We start from the raw sequence: 21,172 nt of genomic DNA on the forward strand, positions 1-21,172 counted from the left end.
CAAACACTGATTTTTTTAGGGACCAGTTCAGTTCTGATGTGACTTTGAGGGACTTGTATGTGAGACACCCCCATAAATGATGCCATTTCAAAAACTGCACCCCTCACAGTATTCAAAACAGCATTTTGGAAGTTTGTTAACCCTTTAGGTGTTTCACAGGAATTAAAACAAAGTGTAGGTGAAATTTCAAAATTTCTTTTTTTTTGCAGAGTTTCAATTTTAATACATTTTTCTAACGAATACAGTAGATTTTACTAGAGAAATGTGACTAAAAATTGATTCCCCCAATTCTTTTGTTTTCAAAAATATCCTATATGTGGCCCTAGTGTGCACGTTGACCAAACCACAGGCTTCATAATAGAAGGAGCACCTACTTGATTTTGGAGCCTCCTTTTTATGAGATTTTTTTTTAGGCACCATGTAGGTTTCTAGGCACCATAAGTGCTAAAAGTTAGGAACCTCCCCCACAAGTCACCCCATTTTGCAATCTACACCCCTCAGGGAATTCATCTAGGGGTATAGTGTACATTTCAAACCCCCAGGGGTTTCACCAATTTTGGTACAACTGGGATGTGAAAATGGAAAATTACATTTTTTTTACACAAACATGCAGTTCTGGCTCAAAATTTTTCATTTTCACAAGGAATGAAGGAGACAAAGCACCCCAAAATCTGTGCCCCAATTTCTCCCGAGTACGGCAATGCCTCACATGTGACCAAAAAATACCAGTTGGGTGCATGGCAGGACTTAGAAGGGAAGGAGTGATTTTTGGATTTTGCAGCAAAGATTTTGGTGGAATGAATGGTGGGTGCTATGTTGCATTAGCAAGACTCCCAAAGCACCAATACAGTGGAACCCCCCCACAAGTCACCCCATTTTGCAAAGTACACCCCTCAGGGAATTCATCTAGGGGTATAGTGTACATTTCAAACCCCCAGGGGTTTCACCAATTTTGGTACAACTGGGATGTGAAAATGGAAAATTACATTTTTTTACACAAACATGCAGTTCTGGCTCAAAATTTTTCATTTTCACAAGGAATGAAGGAGACAAAGCACCCCAAAATCTGTGCCCCAATTTCTCCCGAGTACGGCAATGCCTCACATGTGACCAAAAAATACCAGTTGGGTGCATGGCAGGACTTAGAAGGGAAGGAGTGATTTTTGGATTTTGCAGCAAAGATTTTGGTGGAATGAATGGTGGGTGCTATGTTGCATTAGCAAGACTCCCAAAGCACCAATACAGTGGAACCCCCCCACAAGTCACCCCATTTTGCAAAGTACACCCCTCAGGGAATTCATCTAGGGGTATAGTGTACATTTCAAACCCCCAGGGGTTTCACCAATTTTGGTACAACTGGGATGTGAAAATGGAAAATTACATTTTTTTACACAAACATGCAGTTCTGGCTCAAAATTTTTCATTTTCACAAGGAATGAAGGAGACAAAGCACCCCAAAATCTGTGCCCCAATTTCTCCCGAGTACGGCAATGCCTCACATGTGACCAAAAAATACCAGTTGGGTGCATGGCAGGACTTAGAAGGGAAGGAGTGATTTTTGGATTTTGCAGCAAAGATTTTGGTGGAATGAATGGTGGGTGCTATGTTGCATTAGCAAGACTCCCAAAGCACCAATACAGTGGAACCCCCCCACAAGTCACCCCATTTTGCAAAGTACACCCCTCAGGGAATTCATCTAGGGGTATAGTGTACATTTCAAACCCCCAGGGGTTTCACCAATTTTGGTACAACTGGGATGTGAAAATGGAAAATTACATTTTTTTACACAAACATGCAGTTCTGGCTCAAAATTTTTCATTTTCACAAGGAATGAAGGAGACAAAGCACCCCAAAATCTGTGCCCCAATTTCTCCCGAGTACGGCAATGCCTCACATGTGACCAAAAAATACCAGTTGGGTGCATGGCAGGACTTAGAAGGGAAGGAGTGATTTTTGGATTTTGCAGCAAAGATTTTGGTGGAATGAATGGTGGGTGCTATGTTGCATTAGCAAGACTCCCAAAGCACCAATACAGTGGAACCCCCCCACAAGTCACCCCATTTTGCAAAGTACACCCCTCAGGGAATTCATCTAGGGGTATAGTGTACATTTCAAACCCCCAGGGGTTTCACCAATTTTGGTACAACTGGGATGTGAAAATGGAAAATTACATTTTTTTACACAAACATGCAGTTCTGGCTCAAAATTTTTCATTTTCACAAGGAATGAAGGAGACAAAGCACCCCAAAATCTGTGCCCCAATTTCTCCCGAGTACGGCAATGCCTCACATGTGACCAAAAAATACCAGTTGGGTGCATGGCAGGACTCAGAAGGGAAGGAGTGATTTTTGGATTTTGCAGCAAAGATTTTGGTGGAATGAATGGTGGGTGCTATGTTGCATTAGCAAGACTCCCAAAGCACCAATACAGTGGAACCCCCCCACAAGTCACCCCATTTTGCAAAGTACACCCCTCAGGGAATTCATCTAGGGGTATAGTGTACATTTCAAACCCCCAGGGGTTTCACCAATTTTGGTACAACTGGGATGTGAAAATGGAAAATTACATTTTTTTACACAAACATGCAGTTCTGGCTCAAAATTTTTCATTTTCACAAGGAATGAAGGAGACAAAGCACCCCAAAATCTGTGCCCCAATTTCTCCCGAGTACGGCAATGCCTCACATGTGACCAAAAAATACCAGTTGGGTGCATGGCAGGACTTAGAAGGGAAGGAGTGATTTTTGGATTTTGCAGCAAAGATTTTGGTGGAATGAATGGTGGGTGCTATGTTGCATTAGCAAGACTCCCAAAGCACCAATACAGTGGAACCCCCCCACAAGTCACCCCATTTTGCAAAGTACACCCCTCAGGGAATTCATCTAGGGGTATAGTGTACATTTCAAACCCCCAGGGGTTTCACCAATTTTGGTACAACTGGGATGTGAAAATGGAAAATTACATTTTTTTACACAAACATGCAGTTCTGGCTCAAAATTTTTCATTTTCACAAGGAATGAAGGAGACAAAGCACCCCAAAATCTGTGCCCCAATTTCTCCCGAGTACGGCAATGCCTCACATGTGACCAAAAAATACCAGTTGGGTGCATGGCAGGACTTAGAAGGGAAGGAGTGATTTTTGGATTTTGCAGCAAAGATTTTGGTGGAATGAATGGTGGGTGCTATGTTGCATTAGCAAGACTCCCAAAGCACCAATACAGTGGAACCCCCCCACAAGTGACCCCATTTTGCAAACTACACCCCTCAGGGAATTCATCTAGGGGTATAGTGTACATTTCAAACCCCCAGGGGTTTCATCAATTTTGGTACAACTGGGCAGTGAAAATGAAAAAAATATATTTTTTTACACAAAAATGTACTTCTGGCTCAAAATTTTTCATTTTCACAAGGAATGAAGGAGACAAAGCACCCCAAAATCTGTGCCCCCATTTCTCCAGAGTACGGCAATGCCTCACATGTGACCAAAAAATACCAGTTGGGTGCATGGCAGGACTCAGAAGGGAAGGAGTGATTTTTGGATTTTGCAGCACAGATTTTGGTGGAATGAATGGTGGGTGCTATGTTGCATTACCAATACAGTGGAACCCCCCCACAAGTGACCCCATTTTGCAAACTACACCCCTCAGGGAATTCATCTAGGGGTATAGTGTACATTTCAAACCCCCAGGGATTTCATCAATTTTGGTACAACTGGGCAGTGAAAATGAAAAAAATACATTTTTTTACACAAAAATGTACTTCTGGCTCAAAATTTTTCATTTTCACAAGGAATGAAGGAGACAAAGCACCCCAAAATCTGTGCCCCCATTTCTCCAGAGTACGGCAATGCCTCACATGTGACCAAAAAATACCAGTTGGGTGCATGGCAGGACTCAGAAGGGAAGGAGTGATTTTTGGATTTTGCAGCACAGATTTTGGTGGAATGAATGGTGGGTGCTATGTTGCATTACCAATACAGTGGAACCCCCCCACAAGTGACCCCATTTTGCAAACTACACCCCTCAGGGAATTCATCTAGGGGTATAGTGTACATTTCAAACCCCCAGGGGTTTCATCAATTTTGGTACAACTGGGCAGTGAAAATGAAAAAAATACATTTTTTTACACAAAAATGTACTTCTGGCTCAAAATTTTTCATTTTCACAAGGAATGAAGGAGACAAAGCACCCCAAAATCTGTGCCCCCATTTCTCCAGAGTACGGCAATGCCTCACATGTGACCAAAAAATACCAGTTGGGTGCATGGCAGGACTCAGAAGGGAAGGAGTGATTTTTGGATTTTGCAGCACAGATTTTGGTGGAATGAATGGTGGGTGCTATGTTGCATTACCAATACAGTGGAACCCCCCCACAAGTGACCCCATTTTGCAAACTACACCCCTCAGGGAATTCATCTAGGGGTATAGTGTACATTTCAAACCCCCAGGGGTTTCATCAATTTTGGTACAACTGGGCAGTGAAAATGAAAAAAATACATTTTTTTACACAAAAATGTACTTCTGGCTCAAAATTTTTCATTTTCACAAGGAATGAAGGAGACAAAGCACCCCAAAATCTGTGCCCCCATTTCTCCAGAGTACGGCAATGCCTCACATGTGACCAAAAAATACCAGTTGGGTGCATGGCAGGACTCAGAAGGGAAGGAGTGATTTTTGGATTTTGCAGCACAGATTTTGGTGGAATGAATGGTGGGTGCTATGTTGCATTACCAATACAGTGGAACCCCCCCACAAGTGACCCCATTTTGCAAACTACACCCCTCAGGGAATTCATCTAGGGGTATAGTGCAGTGGTTCCCAAACTGTGTGCCGTGGCTCCCTGGGGTGCCTCGGGACACTTGCAGGGGTGCCTCTGGTTGATTGTCCAGGACCAATTAAAATTCTTTATGATCAATTATTTCTGGACAAAACCAGTGCTGGTGGCTGCCAATCATAAAATGTGTATAATCAGAACCAAATACTGCCCTTTACCACATAACTGAACCTAAGAAGCACATATAAACACTATCTACTTTATATGATATATATTTTTTGGGGCTTAGGGGTGCCTTGAAAAAATTCTGATACTCTAAGGTGCCGTGATTAGAAAAAGATTGGGAACCCCTGGTATAGTGTACATTTCAAACCCCCAGGGGTTTCATCAATTTTGGTACAACTGGGCAGTGAAAATGAAAAAAATACATTTTTTTTACACAAAAATGTACTTCTGGCTCAAAATTTTTCATTTTCACAAGGAATGAAGGAGACAAAGCACCCCAAAATCTGTGCCCCCATTTCTCCAGAGTACGGCAATGCCTCACATGTGACCAAAAAATACCAGTTGGGTGCATGGCAGGACTCAGAAGGGAAGGAGTGATTTTTGGTTTTTGCAGCTCAGATTCTGGTGGAATGAATGGTGGGTGCTATGTGGCATTAGCAAGACCCCCGAAGCACGGTGAAATGATGAACCTAATAATCCATAGATGTGTGGTATATTTTGAAACACTCCTTTATACATAGGCCGGGTTTGTCGGGGCAAGTTTCACAGTGGAAAATAGTTTCCTTTCTTATTCCCTTTTTATAGCAAACTTTGCACCTTTTTTGTGTCCTGCCCTTTCTTGCAGTGGAGGGGATTTCGTTGGGAAAATGCTGCCCTGGTACAATACGGGGGCCAGTACTAGAAGTACTGGGGCCCTCTGCCTGCTGATTCCCAAATGTTAGGCTCTTTATGACTTCCTCTTGAAAGTGCATAAATGTCCCCCTCTGGCCGGTAGAACGGAATAGCACGTAAGCGTTATACAGTGCCATCTGGATGATATACACGGCCAGCTTCTTGTACCAGATATTTGTTTTCCGCAGGGCACTGTACGGCTTCAGTACCTGATCTGAAAGATCCACTCCACCCATGTACTTATTGTAATCTAGGATACAATTTGGTTTTGAGGTGTGGGTACTGGTACCTCGTACAGGGATGGAGGTGGTACTGTCTCCATGAATTGTTGTCAGTATAAGGACATCCCTCTTGTCCTTATATTTGACCAACAACATATTTTCGGTGCATATTCCCCTGCTTTCACCCCTTCTCATTACTTGGGCAATGTGCGTTTTGGGGAGGCCTCTTTGGTTCTTGCGCACAGTACCGCAAGCTGCTGTACCTCTTGAACCAAGGGCCTTAAACAGGGGGATGCTGGTGTAAAAGTTATCCACATAGAGGTGATAACCCTTATCCAGGAAGGGGTGCATTAAATCCCAGACAATTTTTCCACTAACACCTACGAGGGAGGGGGGGCATTCTGGTGGTTCAATTCTTGAATCCTTCCCTTCATATACCCTAAACTTGTGGGTGTACCCTGTGGTGCTTTCACACAGCTTATACATTTTTATCCCATACCTTGCCCTCTTACTGGGAAGGTACTGGCGGAATTTAACCCTTCCTTTAAAATGTATAAGGGACTCGTCGATACTAATACATTTATCAGGGATGTATAGCTCTGCAAATTTGGCACTGAAATGATCAATGACCGGCCTGACTTTGAATAGCCTGTCAAAGGTGGGATCATCTCTGGGTGGGCACTGTGCATTATCGGTGTAATGTATAAATTTATGGATTGCCTCAAAACGAGCCCGGGGCATGGCCATACGGTGAAATAGGGTGCTGTACAGAACATCTGTACTCCAATATTGCCTAATTTGTGGCTTTTTTACTATGCCCATATGTAACACCAGACCCCAAAACGTCATCATCTCTACTGCATCTACAGGGGTCCACCTAGCAAATGATGACGTGGGGTTTTGAGCAATAAACTGCTGGGCATATAAATTAGTTTGGTCCACCATTAAATTTATAAAATCATCAGAGAAAAATAATTTAAAAATGTCAATTTCTCTGAGACCTGTTGAATCAAATTGGATTCCTGGGATGGCCAAAAACTCAGGAACCTGGGGCTCAAAATTGTCTGGTGGTGGGGTCCATACGAGATCAATTATTGGGGGGGGGGTCTCAGCTGCTCTACGGGGGCGTCTTTGAGGGGGTCCCTCATCATCAGAGGAGGAAGAGGAGCTTAAGACAAATCCTTCAAATTCCCCGCTTGCCTCACTGGCTGTGTCAGAGTCAGAGGCAAGCATGGCATATGCCTCCTCCACCGAATACATTCTCCTGGATGACTGGGACGACATTTGGGATGACATTTGGGATGCCATTTATATTTTTGTGTTACTGGTAGTGAAATGTTTCAACACGTGTATAGTGTAGGGGGGGGTACAAACTTTATTTCAACCCGGGGGGTATGTAGTGTGTATGTATGTAGTGCAGAAAAAAAAAAATACAAAAATAAAAAAATTGAAGGGTTCAAAAAAAAAAAATGGAAGGGGTTAAAAAAAAAAAATGGAAGGGGTTAAAAAAAAAAATGGAAGGGGTTAAAAAAAAAAAAAATGGAAGGGGTTAAAAAAAAAAAAAGGTCCTGCGCCAAAAATTGAGCACAGATGTTGGTCAGTAACGTCCGTCACTGAACAGCGCTCAAAGGCAACAGGAATTTGATTAAAAAAAAAATAAAATAGATCAACCCTGTGCCGAAAAAGCTGATCAGTGATGTACGTCACTGATCAGCGCACAGTGGCCACAGGACACACACAAAATCACAGTGTGTGTAAAAAAAAAAATGTAAAAAAGACCCCACAGCACTCACAAAAAATAAAAAAAGGTGATCAGTGATGCGACACTGATTACCAGTGAGGGGCAGCAGGTGCACAACCTTTGGTGGTACTGACAGGTATATATAAAAAAAAAAACCTCTGCACCCCTAAAAAGTTGCTGATCACCTCAGATATAGTGATCAGCACAAAAGGCGGGGGCAGCAGACACAAAATTTAGCACTCTCTATCACTCTCTGTCACTATCTCTCTCTATCTCTCTATCTCTCACTATCTATCACTCTATGACACTGCAGCAGCAGCACTGACAGGTATATCTATATATAAAAAAAAACCTGCGCCCCCAAAAAGTTGCTGATCAGTTAATTTATACTGATCAGCACAAAAGGGGGGGCAGCAGTCAGTTATAAAAAAAATATATAGCACAATCTGTCACTATCTCTCTATCTCTCTCTCTCTCTATCTCTCTCAATCTCTCTCTATCTATCTATAGCTCTATCACACTGCAGCAGCACAAAATATAGCACTAGGCCTCTCTATCTCTCTCTATCTCTCTCTATCTCTTTCAGTTATATAAAAAATATATAGCACAATCTGTCACTATCTCTCTCTCTATCTCTCTCTCTCTATCTCTCTCTATAGGCCCCCATACACTAGCCAATTTTGGTCCGATTTAGGCCAGATCAGTCGGATCTGGGCGAAATCGGACCAAAATCGGCTACTTTTGATGTCCCCTCAGATCCGATGCGCGGTCCCGTGCGCATCGGATCTGCGTCGGGTGGTCGGACCTGCTGCACGTCCGACCACCCGACTTGGGACCTTTAGCTGGCGGTGAGTGCTGACCTGGGGGCGGTGTGGTCAGCAGCAGGGCTCATCAGGGGGACGCCGGAGCGGGGAGCGGGTCCTGACGCTGTAACTAGCCGGCAGCGCCTGTGTGTGATGATCTGGCCGGGCGGCGGGCGCTGTGATCATTCACATATATCATTCAGCAGCGCTGCGGGACGGACGGGGCCGGGCAGTGGCGGGTATTATATTTTTAAAACACCTGTCAAATGACTAGCCGTTCTCTGATTGGCTGAGAGCTCTCAGCCAACGGTCAGTCATTGGCTGAGAGCTCTCAGCCAATCAGAGAACGGCTAGTCATTTGACAGGTGTTTTAAAAATATAATACCCGCCACTGCCCGGCCCCGTCCGTCCCGCAGCGCTGCTGAATGATATATGTGAATGATCACAGCGCCCGCCGCCCGGCCAGATCATCACACACAGGCGCTGCCGGCTAGTTACAGCGTCAGGACACGCTCCCCGCTCCGGCGTCCCCCTGATGAGCCCTGCTGCTGACCACACCGCCCCCAGGTCAGCACTCAGTACCCCCGCTGCCCGCCCCACTGCTGCCCCTGATCACCACCGGCCCCCATGCCCCTCACCGCCCGCTGCAGCTCCCCGTACATGTGATAAATCGCAAGCGATTTATCACATGTAAAATTTGGCTCATCAAGTGCCAAATTGTATGTGAGCCTCCCGGGGAGCTGCCGGGCGGCTCACAGGAGTATTGGGTCCGACTTGTCCTAAGGACAAGTCGGCCTAATGTATGGGGGCCTTATCTCTCTCTATCTCTCTATCTATAGCTCTATCACACTGCAGCAGCACAAAATATAGCACTAGGCCTCTCTATCTCTCTCTATCTCTCTCTATCTCTCTCTCTCTAACTCTCTCTCTATCTAATAAATCGCAGCAGCACAAGATGTCACAGGATGTCACAAGATGTCACAAGCATAAGCAATCTCAATGATCAGGTAAGTATTTTGGATGGGTTCTGGTCAGTATAGGCGGCAGCTGGGCACGGTGACCGCACTGCACGCTATTCCAGACCGGAATGGCGTCTGCAGTGCAGTCACCGTTAGTTTAAACCCCCCTCCATGGCTGTGATTGGTCCGTCGGTCCGACGAACCAATCACGGCCTTTGGGGGCGGGAGGGATGAGGTGGGGTGACACCAGTGTCACCCTTACACCCCGCGGTGATTGGTGCTGTACTTTACAACACCAATCACCTCCGATCCCGTGTCACCGGCGAACGTTATTCGCCGGTGACACAGAAAACGCTGTGAATGGCTGTTCACAATGAACAGCCAATCACAGCGATCGCCGACGGGGGGGCGGCATCGCCGCCCCCCCTGGGCATGCACGGACATGTCTGCTGTCAGGGACAGCAGACATCGTCCCTCTGTCACTGCGTCTCTAGACGCAGTGACAGTTTTAAGCCATGACGTATATATACGTCAACGGTCGGGAAGTACTTCCCGGCCATGACGTATATATACGCCAAATGTCGTGAAGGGGTTAAAAATGTTTAATCCCAAAATGATCTACTTCTCAGCCATCATAGGATCAGGGTCTCCATGTGGATATAGAAAACCTGTTTTAATGATTCCTTCTTTTTCTCCCTATATTCAGACAATTAGGGATACATTTACTAAAGCTTCTAAAACTGAAAAGAGGTGATGTTGCCCATAGCAACCCATCTATTGGTCAATCATTTCTCTTTTGCATTCTAGAAAATTATTGGTTGCTATAGGCATAAAATTGCATTTATATTCTTATCCATGTGCATAAACCACCTGCACACTTACAGCAGTCTCGGCTTTCTGTTAACCACTTCTAGATGTCTGTATTGCTTCATAAATGGTAGTTGACTTGAACGAAGACCTTAAGGACTATTCATAAGTTTATGTATTTTTTAGGCCTGGCATCAGAGTGACCCCTTACATCCCCCTCCTGCACTATTTATACTTGTTGGCTGAGTGGTCAGGACCGAATATGCTGATGAGGATTTCTTGTTAGAAGCCCTTTCCCCTAAAGATAAAAAATAGTTCCTTATCTGAAATGTCACGTAAAAATACGTAAAAAAAAAATTTGACTTGTGTGACATTATTATTAGACCATGAACAGAAGACGCATGAGCTGCATGGTAATGAGTTTAGCATCCTTTAAATATATCATAAATTTATATGTACAGATTGAAAATTTATACCTGAGGACTTCAATATCACACAATTCATGTTCAGATGTCATTGAACATGTAATTGTTTCTACATTTCACATTATTCTGTACTTTAGGATTGTGCTATAAATCTTGTGTGGCTGTCCCAGATATTTGGGTATGTTGCTAACACTGATTTATACCGCTTCATGTTACTTTAATTTGAGCATACAATTTCCAAAGCAGCCAGTCTGTGCAGCTGGCACCAAGCAAGTCTTCAGTATTTTAGTACTAGATCTTTTCCATTTTCAATTACTGACTCTGTTCTTCAAAGGTTATTTGTCTTTCCAACTGCTATAGGTCACAGTGATGATTCCCTTTTCAGTTTCTCCTCTCATAAAAAGGACCACAAATACTTTTTGCTCAAAATAAGGATTTTATATATTAATGAAATCAGTTTTGATGAAAAGGGTAAATTTGCCAGAGTAGCGTTCACACAATCCCGCCTGTTTACATCTGGAAATGGTAAAAGAACAGGGTAAATTATAAACCGCTTTCCTTCATACTGAAACTAGAATTTGTCATTTAAAAACAAACTTGTTCATGCAAAGATGGATCTATCCACGTCGTTCCCAAATACCCTCAGATTGGGTGTCTGTTCACGCTCGTACTTGATTGTTTTAGTTGTGAATTTAATTTTTGACTTAAATGAATGTTTCACCATTTTTTTCTTTTTTCCATCCTAAGGCTGCCATCCACGGGGCCCGTTTCAAAGGACAGGACTTGAAATTATCTTGGAATAAACCAATACCAAATACAAGTAGCACAGAGGCAGAAGAGGCTGAACAAGAGGAGGAGGAGGTGAGTGTCTGTGTTTTACATGGTGGCTGAGCTTTCACAAGGCGATTTCCTGACAAGCAAAGTGCCATATTCTGAAGCTGGGAATCATTTCAGTAGACCTCTGACTATGAGCTAACCAGAAGCCAGGCGTTTTTATTGATAACTACTTAATTATTAGTTTTTTTTTTCTTTATGGAGGGCAGTCGATGGTGATATTTGCTTCATTGTGGGAAGCCAGTTGGCTCATTGATATATGTAACTATTGCTAATGATGAAAAAAACGAGGGCTCCTGTATTTGATCAACATTAGTGCTCTTTGTAAGGAAGCATTTACATATTCTGTACAATACTGCTTTGCTTGTAGCTGTCTGCACAAGCTTTCTGAAAGTGAAAAGCATAATTACCAAAAGGTTCATCTAGACTAACTTATCCATATGTTCTTTATTAGGTATCTGGTTTATCACTTACATTTAGGGCCCCTTTTAGCAGTGAGACTTAGCTCGTATCGCATTTGCTAAAGAAGTTCCATCCTCCTTCGGCAAGCTTGCTGCTAGGGCTCTGTGCTGCTCATGCCATCTACAGTTGGTAAACGCAATATGTTCCCATTGTCGGCTCTGTGGACCCAGCAGCAGCCCTTCCAGCTTCTGCGAATTCTTCCAGGCATTGCATGGTCCCCTCAAAGTAAGTTTCATGCACATGCGCAGATTGGCATCATGCTTACAGCATCCCATCATTGACAGTGGTGGGCTGCCAGCACCAGATTGGCGAGGGGGTGGTGGCTTCACCGGTGAAGCAAGCCATGGTTGATACAAACTGCATATTTATTAGTAAGGCTGTGTTAATATGCCACTGATCATTCCTAATAAAATGCTGCCCTTAGTTTATAAACATTTTATTATACAAACCAATGTATTTTTCCCAGTTGCAAGAAGAAACTCTTGTGGATGACTCCTTGCTGCAGGACGATGATGAAGAGGAGGAGGAAGATAACGAGTCACGGTCTTGGAGAAGATGATTCTTTTTGCCCAATGATTCAGCTGTAAATGCCTGGACTGTTACCAAGATCTTTTAAGCACTTTTCCATTGGTTTTCCTGCATTTCTGTGTGGAAAGATGTAGTGGACGCTTGGTTTGGGAAGCTGAAGACATGAAAGCCTTCTGTTGTTGTCACATTTCAGTAAATGATTGCAGAGTGCATCATTATTGATACATATGCAATGGTTTTATTACACGCATTTTTGCTGGGTGTACAATTTTTGGTTTCATTTGTAATTTAAGGAACTTGTGTAATGCAAGTTGTTTTGTTCCCTTGATAACAGAATTTGCTTTAAAATCTATTAATGTTTTCAGACATGTGTAGATGAATACGAACAGGAATCTCAATTGTTATGTACAAAACAAAATACATAGTGTTCTGTGTAGGCTTTACTATGTAGTAGCCTTTTTGTTCAATTTCATTTGTGTACGTATTTTACGTATGGGTTTTAATAACATTGTACAACTGCTTTGCATATAAGTCCTTGACTTAATATGTCAAAAATAAAAATAGAAAAAAATGGAATGGTCCAAGAAAGATGCCAAAAAACAGTAACGAAAATAGAGCTTTGGCAAATCTGGGTTAAAAAAATAATAATAATAAAAAAAAAAAAAAAAATTAAACCATTCCAGTGGCTACAACCTCATCACTTCACATGTTAAATATTTTATGCTGTCATGTCAAATTAAACATCTAAAGTAACATGCAAAATTGTTTTATATGGAAAGTGCATTGTCTTTATATGGTTACTTAACTACTGAGAGGCAAAAGTGTTTACACTGATGGACGTTGAATGTTTTCGCTCCTGAGTGTTCTTGAAACAAGAGAAACGCAGGTATTGGTAAGTAACTTTTCTTATTGTGTCATTAATAATTATCTGAGGAATATAGTTGGGGTGGTCTCCAGTTAGATGCAATCATTTTTTTGCCACCCCCTCCCAAAAAAAGTGCTAATTGCTTTTAATCCGATGGTCCTTATCACAATATCCAATTATAGGCTATTTTTTGAGGCTGAAAATCTAGCCATTTTGTACAATAACAGATGATTTGAAATAAACTCCTGATCCGGGTGCCTCAGACATAATCCACAACAAGTGCTGGGTACAGGGGCTAATTAGATAACTGATGGTGAATCCAGTAGTTGAGGTAAATTGCCACAGCTAATTTGATAACGCCTATAATATTAAAGTGATCCGATCACCTAAATGTGGTAATAAATCATCTTGGAGTGATGCTCCATACACACTAGACCAGAAATGAAAAGATATCTCTCAGAAGTAGATTGTGTACACTTCCCTCATCTACTGAACATGCTGGTAATTTTTGGCTATATTGCCAACAACCCGCACGTTCAATGTGTACACTCAATATTGTTTGACCAGCAGCAATACCAATATAGTTAACTATGACTGTGCCCCTAGTTGTCTAGTGTGTATGGGGCTATAAATCGGGGAAGTTGTTCAAAGCAACCAATTCCCTTCCGTCCTTTATCTAGTAGACATTCAAATGACAGAAGATGGGAAACTTCTCCCTCTCCAGGGATTTTTTTTTTTTTAAATCTAGTTTATGTTTTTGGTTTTAATCTGGTTTGACCTTTTATATTGTATAGTAGAGAATAACATCTACAAATTTAATTTGCAGTTGAGAACTTTATTTTTATTTTTTATACAGAACATTGGTAAAGATTAATGTTGAGCTAATGAGGACAGGTCTACTTGAGAATAAAGTTGAATGCACTTGTTTAGGTCTAAGGGAAAGCTGTACTAAGCCTTTCAGAGAAGAGAGAGGGCACCAGCCAATCCTAACTGCCATGTTACAGGCTGTGTTTGATAAATGACTGCTAGGAGCTTATTGGAGGGTTTGTTATCTTTCCAATTTAATTATCCAAGGCTTAGTACATCTGCCCCTTAGTCTTAAAAAAATTCTCAGATATTTGAACATTTTGCTCGTTGCACACATTGGTCTCGCTGCACCATTAAACTGAGCTATGAGTATTGTTTAAAAGGACTTAAATAGAGAGATGAGCAGTATTATCTTAGATTTTGTTTTTATTTTTTTCAAATAAGCTATCCAAGTTTATTATAGGATTTACAATAATTTGAGGAATATACTTTTTTTTTTATTTACAATTTGTTTTAAGCTTTTTTTCTTTTTGTGTGTAGATTTCGTGCCTTAAGAAATTTTGCACATGTGATATGCATCAAGAATTTTAATCAGAAAGAGGTACAGTATGATATTTTATTGGGGGTTTATTTGGCAGATGTTAGCCCAATAACCACTTTAGTAAGGGACACATTTAAGGACACAGGTTTTGTGGCTAGCGACTTTCAAGCTCGGCATACATTAAGGTGACTTCAACTCCGTCTGGGACCCCACACAATGCATATTTTCTCACAGAATCAAGTGAAATAATTAGCTCCTCCTGTGGATCTTTTAAAATGTGTCTGTCATAATGAGTGCACCTGTCGGGTGACCTGGGAAATGTGAACTGTGTGAGGTCCTGAGGACCGAGTTTGAGAACCACTGCCCTAGTGTGTGGGGGCCTCAAGTCTGCATTTCACTTGGTTGTAATCAGCCAGAGAACCTGTATAATCATGTGTTGCTTGTTAAAGTGGATAATTTGGCAACCCTATTAGACTTAAACAAGCAGTAGTCATTTTGTGATCCATATCTTATGCAAAATGGGAGTCATTGTAGTAAAATTTGGTAAAAGCAGATGTAGTCAACATATGATTTTTTTCATTAGTGACTTGCTGTACATATCACTTTAAAGAATACTACTATTGCTATATCATGTCACCAGTTAAATCCTGTCTTAACTTTTAACTGTACCTATAGACAGAGGCGGATTTGTGCCTAGGCCCGTGAGGCACGGGCCTCAGGGTGGCACTAATCTAGGGCGGCACTTGCGGACTGCCATGCTTTTAAATAGCAGCATGGCAGAGCGGGTGGGAAGCGGCAAGTGGCAAGTGACAAGCGGCGCCGCCGCTGACATGATTCATCATCATATGTCAGCGGCAGCGTCGCTCGTTACCCGCCGCTACCCTCCCGCTCTGCCATGCACACAGTAGTATGTACATCACCGGCGGCGGCTCGCGGCTGTCACTGTCAGGCTGTGTATCCATGGTTCCCCCCAGGCTGCGTCTTCGTCGAGTGAGCTGATTTGCTCAGGCTCACTGCCTCCAGCGCCCATTGGCTACTGTATACACACAGCCTATGCTGCTGTGTATCCAATGGGCGTGGAAAGCAGCTGAGCTGAGCTGAGCTCATCCTGCGCTGCTCTGTCAGTGTCTGACTGTGGCTCTCTGGCTCACATACAGTTAATACTCCACGTTATGAGGTGGGCTACAGTTACATTTGAATGAAGTATATAATATATATATATATATATATATATATATATATATATATATATATAATGTTTGTGTATATATAAATATATATATATTTATATACACATATACGTGTGTGTGTGTGTGTGTGTGTGTGTATATATATATATATATATATATATATATATATATATATATATATATATATATATATATATATATATATATATATATATATATATATATATACATACATATATACATATGTTTATGTGTGTGTATAATGATTACATTAAAATAGGGGGGGGGCAAAAATGTTGTGCCTAGGGGCGGCCTGACCCCTAAATTCGCCCCTGCCTATAGACTTCCCTCTCCTCCACAACCCCATCCCAACAGCCCAGGCTCGTCCTCAATAACACACAATTATCTCCCTTTTCTCCTTCAGTAGACATTACTGACATGTCAACATAATTTTACCTACCTTTCGTTATATTACCTTGCATTGTCTTCAAGTTAGAACTTATACTTGTTATAACTGTTCTAGCCGGAATGTTAAACAGCCACTTATGGCTCCCTATAGTTGTTGATTTTACTTTCTTACAACTCACATTCATGTTTGTCTTATTACTTACTTTTTGGTTGTATCTTTTGCTCAACCAAATAAAATTATTGGATATATAAATCCTGTCTTAAATGATTTAGGGGGTATTCATTTAGCCAGAGCAGATTACTGTAAGATAATTGATCCCCCAGGGCAATCCATTTAGCCACAAAATCAGGGGTTCAGGGATTTATTTTTTCACTTTCCCTTCAGTTTTTTGGGGAAAAAATCCCTGATGGCTAGCAAGTTAATGGCTGAATGGAATCGGTTAACTTTTCAGTCAGTTCGCATCAGATAACCCATGTCAACGCCTGTTCACACCTCCCTTTAATGGGCTTTAACATAGCGAGTGCAATTGAATAGCCTCACTTTTCACCCATGGCAAAAGTGTGATTTGATTCCCCCTTATATTTAATGCATTGGTTGTCTTGATATTGTCTGCTATATCCAGAATCTAACTCTGGGGTATCCAACTCCAGTCCTCGAGAGCTACCAACAGTTAATGTTTTCCAGATCTCCTCACAGAATCAAAGTGAAATAATTAGCTCCACTTGTGAATCTTTTAAAATGTGTTAGTGAGTAATGAGTGCACCTGTGTAGCAGCTAGGTTGTCTGGAAAATGTGAACTGTTGGTAGCTCTCGAGGACTGGAGTTGGCTATCCCTGATCTAACTGATGTCTATATATTATAAAAGTGTTACGATATTGTCTTTTTTTATTTATTGCTGTTTTATTTCTTTTACAGGTATAACCATCAGTTTTGGCGATTTTTCACAGAGAACTGGCAATCTACATAATGCTCTTTGTTATTTTTTTTTTTAAATAGCTGTCCCAGTAGTCTATTATATGGGAATTTTTCTTGCTTTGAGTCTGAACACTAGCAAAATACTTTTCCTTTGAGTCTTTCCCGCAGATATCCTAATGTAATAATCTTAGGTGCTCACTAGAACAATTGCAGTTTGTGTACCTTTATTTAATTCAAGCCTCATGCTAGTCTTATACAAGTTCTTCTGAGAGTTTTACACATTGTAGTTCTACATATATATTTATCTAGGTGTGTGTATGTGTTTATATGTACACATGCACAAAAATGTGGAATCATACACCTAGCCTCAAACTGCCATGTGTCATGAATGAGTGCCGTCAAACGTTTTGTTTTTATTTTCCACTCAAATGTGTGTCTTTGTTGCAATCAGATGCAGAAAAATGTGTTTGAAGCATAGCGGAACTTGAAGTGAAAAGAAAAAAGCATCAGTCGCAGCATTGTAGCAATTATACAGATCAGATATACAGGTGCCATTTATTAAACTAAGCAATGCAGTATCAAGCAGTTTTGTTGCATCTGGTTGTGACAAAAGCATACGTTCACGCAAAACACGCACACATAGTTTGTCCTTGTTTTAGGCCAACATATACTTCATGGGCTATTAGAAATAGAAGTATATGGCTAGGCACACTTTCAGTTTTGATATTTAGATAATGTGTTTAATCATGTAAAGGTAAAGTTCAGAGAAGTGGCATCCGTACCTAGAGAACTTTCTGCTTTGGAAGAGGTGGCTTGATCAATATGTAATAGTAATTAGTGTTGTCCCTCAGCTTGGTAGAATTGATATTTAATTTGTATAAATCATTTAAACTAGACCCGTCACCCAAATAAATTCAAGATCTGTGTGGGCTAAACCATAAACCTAGTCCGCAGGCTTTCCAATGTCTCAGCCTGACTAATGCTCATGAGGAACTGGTTTCTAGTAAACGGATACATCACACAATAGTTTAGCCTTCAAACTGGAATTCATCAATATGTGTAAGTTGCAGAACTAATTCAAAGACCTTTATATCTAAGCATGGTATTTTAGTGTAATCTGTTGTGCACAGAAATGTATCAACATTCTGAGGCAGGTCTTGGTAACTGGTCTTTTCCCAGTTTGACGGTTTCCTAGTGACTTGCATTAAAAGAGGCCAAAGGGAATTTGCTATTTAGATTTGTTTATTTTGTATTTTTACACTTTTTTGAAGCACAGCTACTGTTGGAACATGGCAGGCATTTGTGTTTTCTTTAAACCACATTCCACTTTAGCCCATTTCCACTGCACTCTTCAGCCAATTCCACCGCAAGATGCTCTATCTCTCCCTGTGCCTGGGAAGACAAAGGCATAATCATTATGGCACTCCCAGTTGTTTTCCCTCAGGCCCTGCCTCCTAGGGTTTTAGCTGTAAAGATAGATTGTGTAAACGTGCGCTATCATTTCTGAGAGGAGTAAAAAGTACTATTTCAGTAATTGCTGGTGTGATGATAGGCTTTCCCTTGACTAACTCCACAATGGAGTTTCTTCTGAGTTTTATTAAACGTCTAGCAAGAAGGCTTCTATTGACGGTTCCATGTTGCTAGCCCAACAGAGTTATTTAGTCGCTTGTTCTACAGGTTGGCAAGCTTACCAGGTGATGGTACAATTCCTCGGTGTGCACATAGTAAATAATGATTATTGATGTCTATTACTGATTCTCATGGCCTTGCATTTTTCATGGTAAAACATTCCATACATTTTTTCTCATCCAGTTAAAATTCAGCCATGGGTTTGAAATATTTGGGGTAATTTATTACTTAAATATGTTAATGTAATCATTCATGTTATATAATGTGATCCCTACCTAAAATGGTAAGAATTTGATGTTTTATAATTGGGATGGGGAACCTTCCGCCCTCAGCTGTTGTTGAACTGCACATCCCAGCATGCTTTTCTACAGTTTTGCTATTTGGCCATACTAAAACTGTTGCAGGGCATGCTGGGAGGTGTACTTCAACAATAGCTGGAGGGCCGAAGGTTCCTGTTTTATAAGGACATTTTGCACCAAATGATGATGTCCCTTGTTTGTTATTGGTCGGACTACAGGTAAATGGATTAAATCATTTGCAGGCTAGACTACACATATGCAAACAAAGTAATGTTGTGTAAGATTGCAATAAGGCATACAATAACCTGGTATGTTGGACTTTTGTTGCCTTGAAAATATACTGTTTTAACTGACAATCAGGAATAGAGCGTTGTAAAACATTATAAAACATTTTTTTCATTCGTGATGACTTCAGTATTAAACAGTTTCCACTTATGAGCCATAAATGTACACAGGTAGAGTTGTTCCGTGGACCTACTGCCAAATGTATCTCTGAGCATTCTGGAATATGCATATAAACATTCACCTATTAAACTATTTAACATGGAGTCTGCAGGTGTTATTGCAAATGTGCAGTAGCAAAGCAGCTCTGCAGTCCCAATAGGGTCATGTATGCATGGTTCGTTCTTCACATACATAAGGTTTTGTACATTTTGAATACTAGGCAGTGACATTGCTGAACAGCACCTGTCCTTGATTCTGCAGAACAGACCATTCTGGTGCTTCTAGCACTACATTTATTTCTGTGTTTATTCATTCTCTTTAAACTGGGTAGTGTAACTTCAAACATAATACTTGTGGTTTGTTGGGCAACCTTGGCATTTCTACATAGACCAGCGTTGCTACATGTGCTAAGTTACTTTAAAAAAGGATTTTGAAGTCCAGTTCTGATTGAAGACGTCTCGGTTAAAAGCACCAGTAATTCCATGTACTGTATAGCTCACAAATGTGTATATTTTCATCTTTAAATTCTAAACATTTTCTAACATTTATACTGCTTTTTCTCAGCTATTTAAATAATGAAAATTTTTGTTTTACACTAAAGTTGCAAAGTTCAAGGATACATTTTGGTGCCAAAGAAGGGCAACAATGCGACTTAGATGTCTGTGATGTTTAAACATTATATTTTTTATTTATTTTTTCCAAAATAAAAAATAAAGTTTTTTTTTTCTTTTCCAAAATCATGTGTCCCTTTTCTGTTTTGTTATAAATGAATCAAGTTTAGCATAGATCAGCATTTGTATGCAAGACACCTCAAAATTCTGTAGAGATACACAGCTAAGATGATGACAAGCCCTATATAATAAAAGGCTAATGAATCACCTCAATGGGTGTTTGGCGCTCTGGCGGACACTAGATGGTATTTGTCATGTTCCATCATTTTGACAGGCTGGTACCTAGCCATGCATAAAATGGAAGTACAGTTTCATTCATCCCCACAGTCCGCGCGTCTTCCTGTCTCGGTGCACCGTCCGCAAAGAATGGGATTTGCGAGTGTGTAAAAAGCCTGTGCAGCCCCGTATTGGCAGATGGTGCATAGAGAGATTGTAAGCTTGCAGCAGGGCCCTCTTACCTCCAAATCTGTCTGTTGTTACCCAGTTTGTCTTATCACTGTTTACTATTGTAAAGCGCAACGGATCTGCTGCGCTATATAAGAAACTGTAAATAGAGAGAGTAAAATACGGCGGGCTGTTAGTATCAGTGACACGTTCTCCATATGTACATACCAGATTATCAAAGTAGGTATAGGCAAATTAATTTGTATACAAATTAATTAAAAAAAATTCAGACTTTCATATTTAAATACTGAACCAAAATAATTTATTTATGATCAGTACTGCTAAAGAGAGATTATTGTAAGATTCTAACCTACTCGCCAGTCAACAACAGGCCTTGTTTTTCTTATTATCCAAGTGAAAGAATGTTACAGATGATACGCACAAAATAAAATTCATAGTTGTACCACGACCCATATACTTCAACATAGTGACTTCCACATACTTTAGAGCACAAGCACTCCCCCCCCCCCCCCCCCCCCCCCCACATCTGTTTGACAGTTGTACCAAGCT

General features: G+C 41.1%; 1 protein-coding gene across 3 annotated transcripts in view; it reads left to right on the top strand.

Moving 5' to 3' along the window:
• Nucleotides 1-20,233, top strand: part of RBM26 (RNA binding motif protein 26) — an 85,528-nt gene extending 65,295 nt beyond the window's left edge. For 2 of the 3 annotated variants that reach the window (XR_014469730.1, XR_014469731.1), the window contains 4 exons: nucleotides 11,372-11,485; nucleotides 12,387-13,340; nucleotides 14,661-14,721; nucleotides 17,176-20,233. Coding sequence is in view for 1 of the 3 variants with exons in the window: in XM_083168812.1 (XP_083024938.1) it covers nucleotides 11,372-11,485; nucleotides 12,387-12,479 (207 nt within the window). In the remaining 2 variants the exon portion in view is untranslated. Of the gene's footprint in view, nucleotides 1-11,371; nucleotides 11,486-12,386; nucleotides 14,279-14,660; nucleotides 14,722-17,175 lie in introns of those variants that run through there. The other variant, XM_083168812.1, reaches the window with a different exon arrangement.
• The last annotated feature ends 939 nt before the right edge of the window (nucleotides 20,234-21,172 follow it).

The sequence above is a fragment of the Crinia signifera genome, chromosome 2 (assembly GCF_055691185.1).
Source record: "Crinia signifera chromosome 2, ASM5569118v1, whole genome shotgun sequence".
NCBI lineage: Eukaryota > Metazoa > Chordata > Amphibia > Anura > Myobatrachidae > Crinia > Crinia signifera.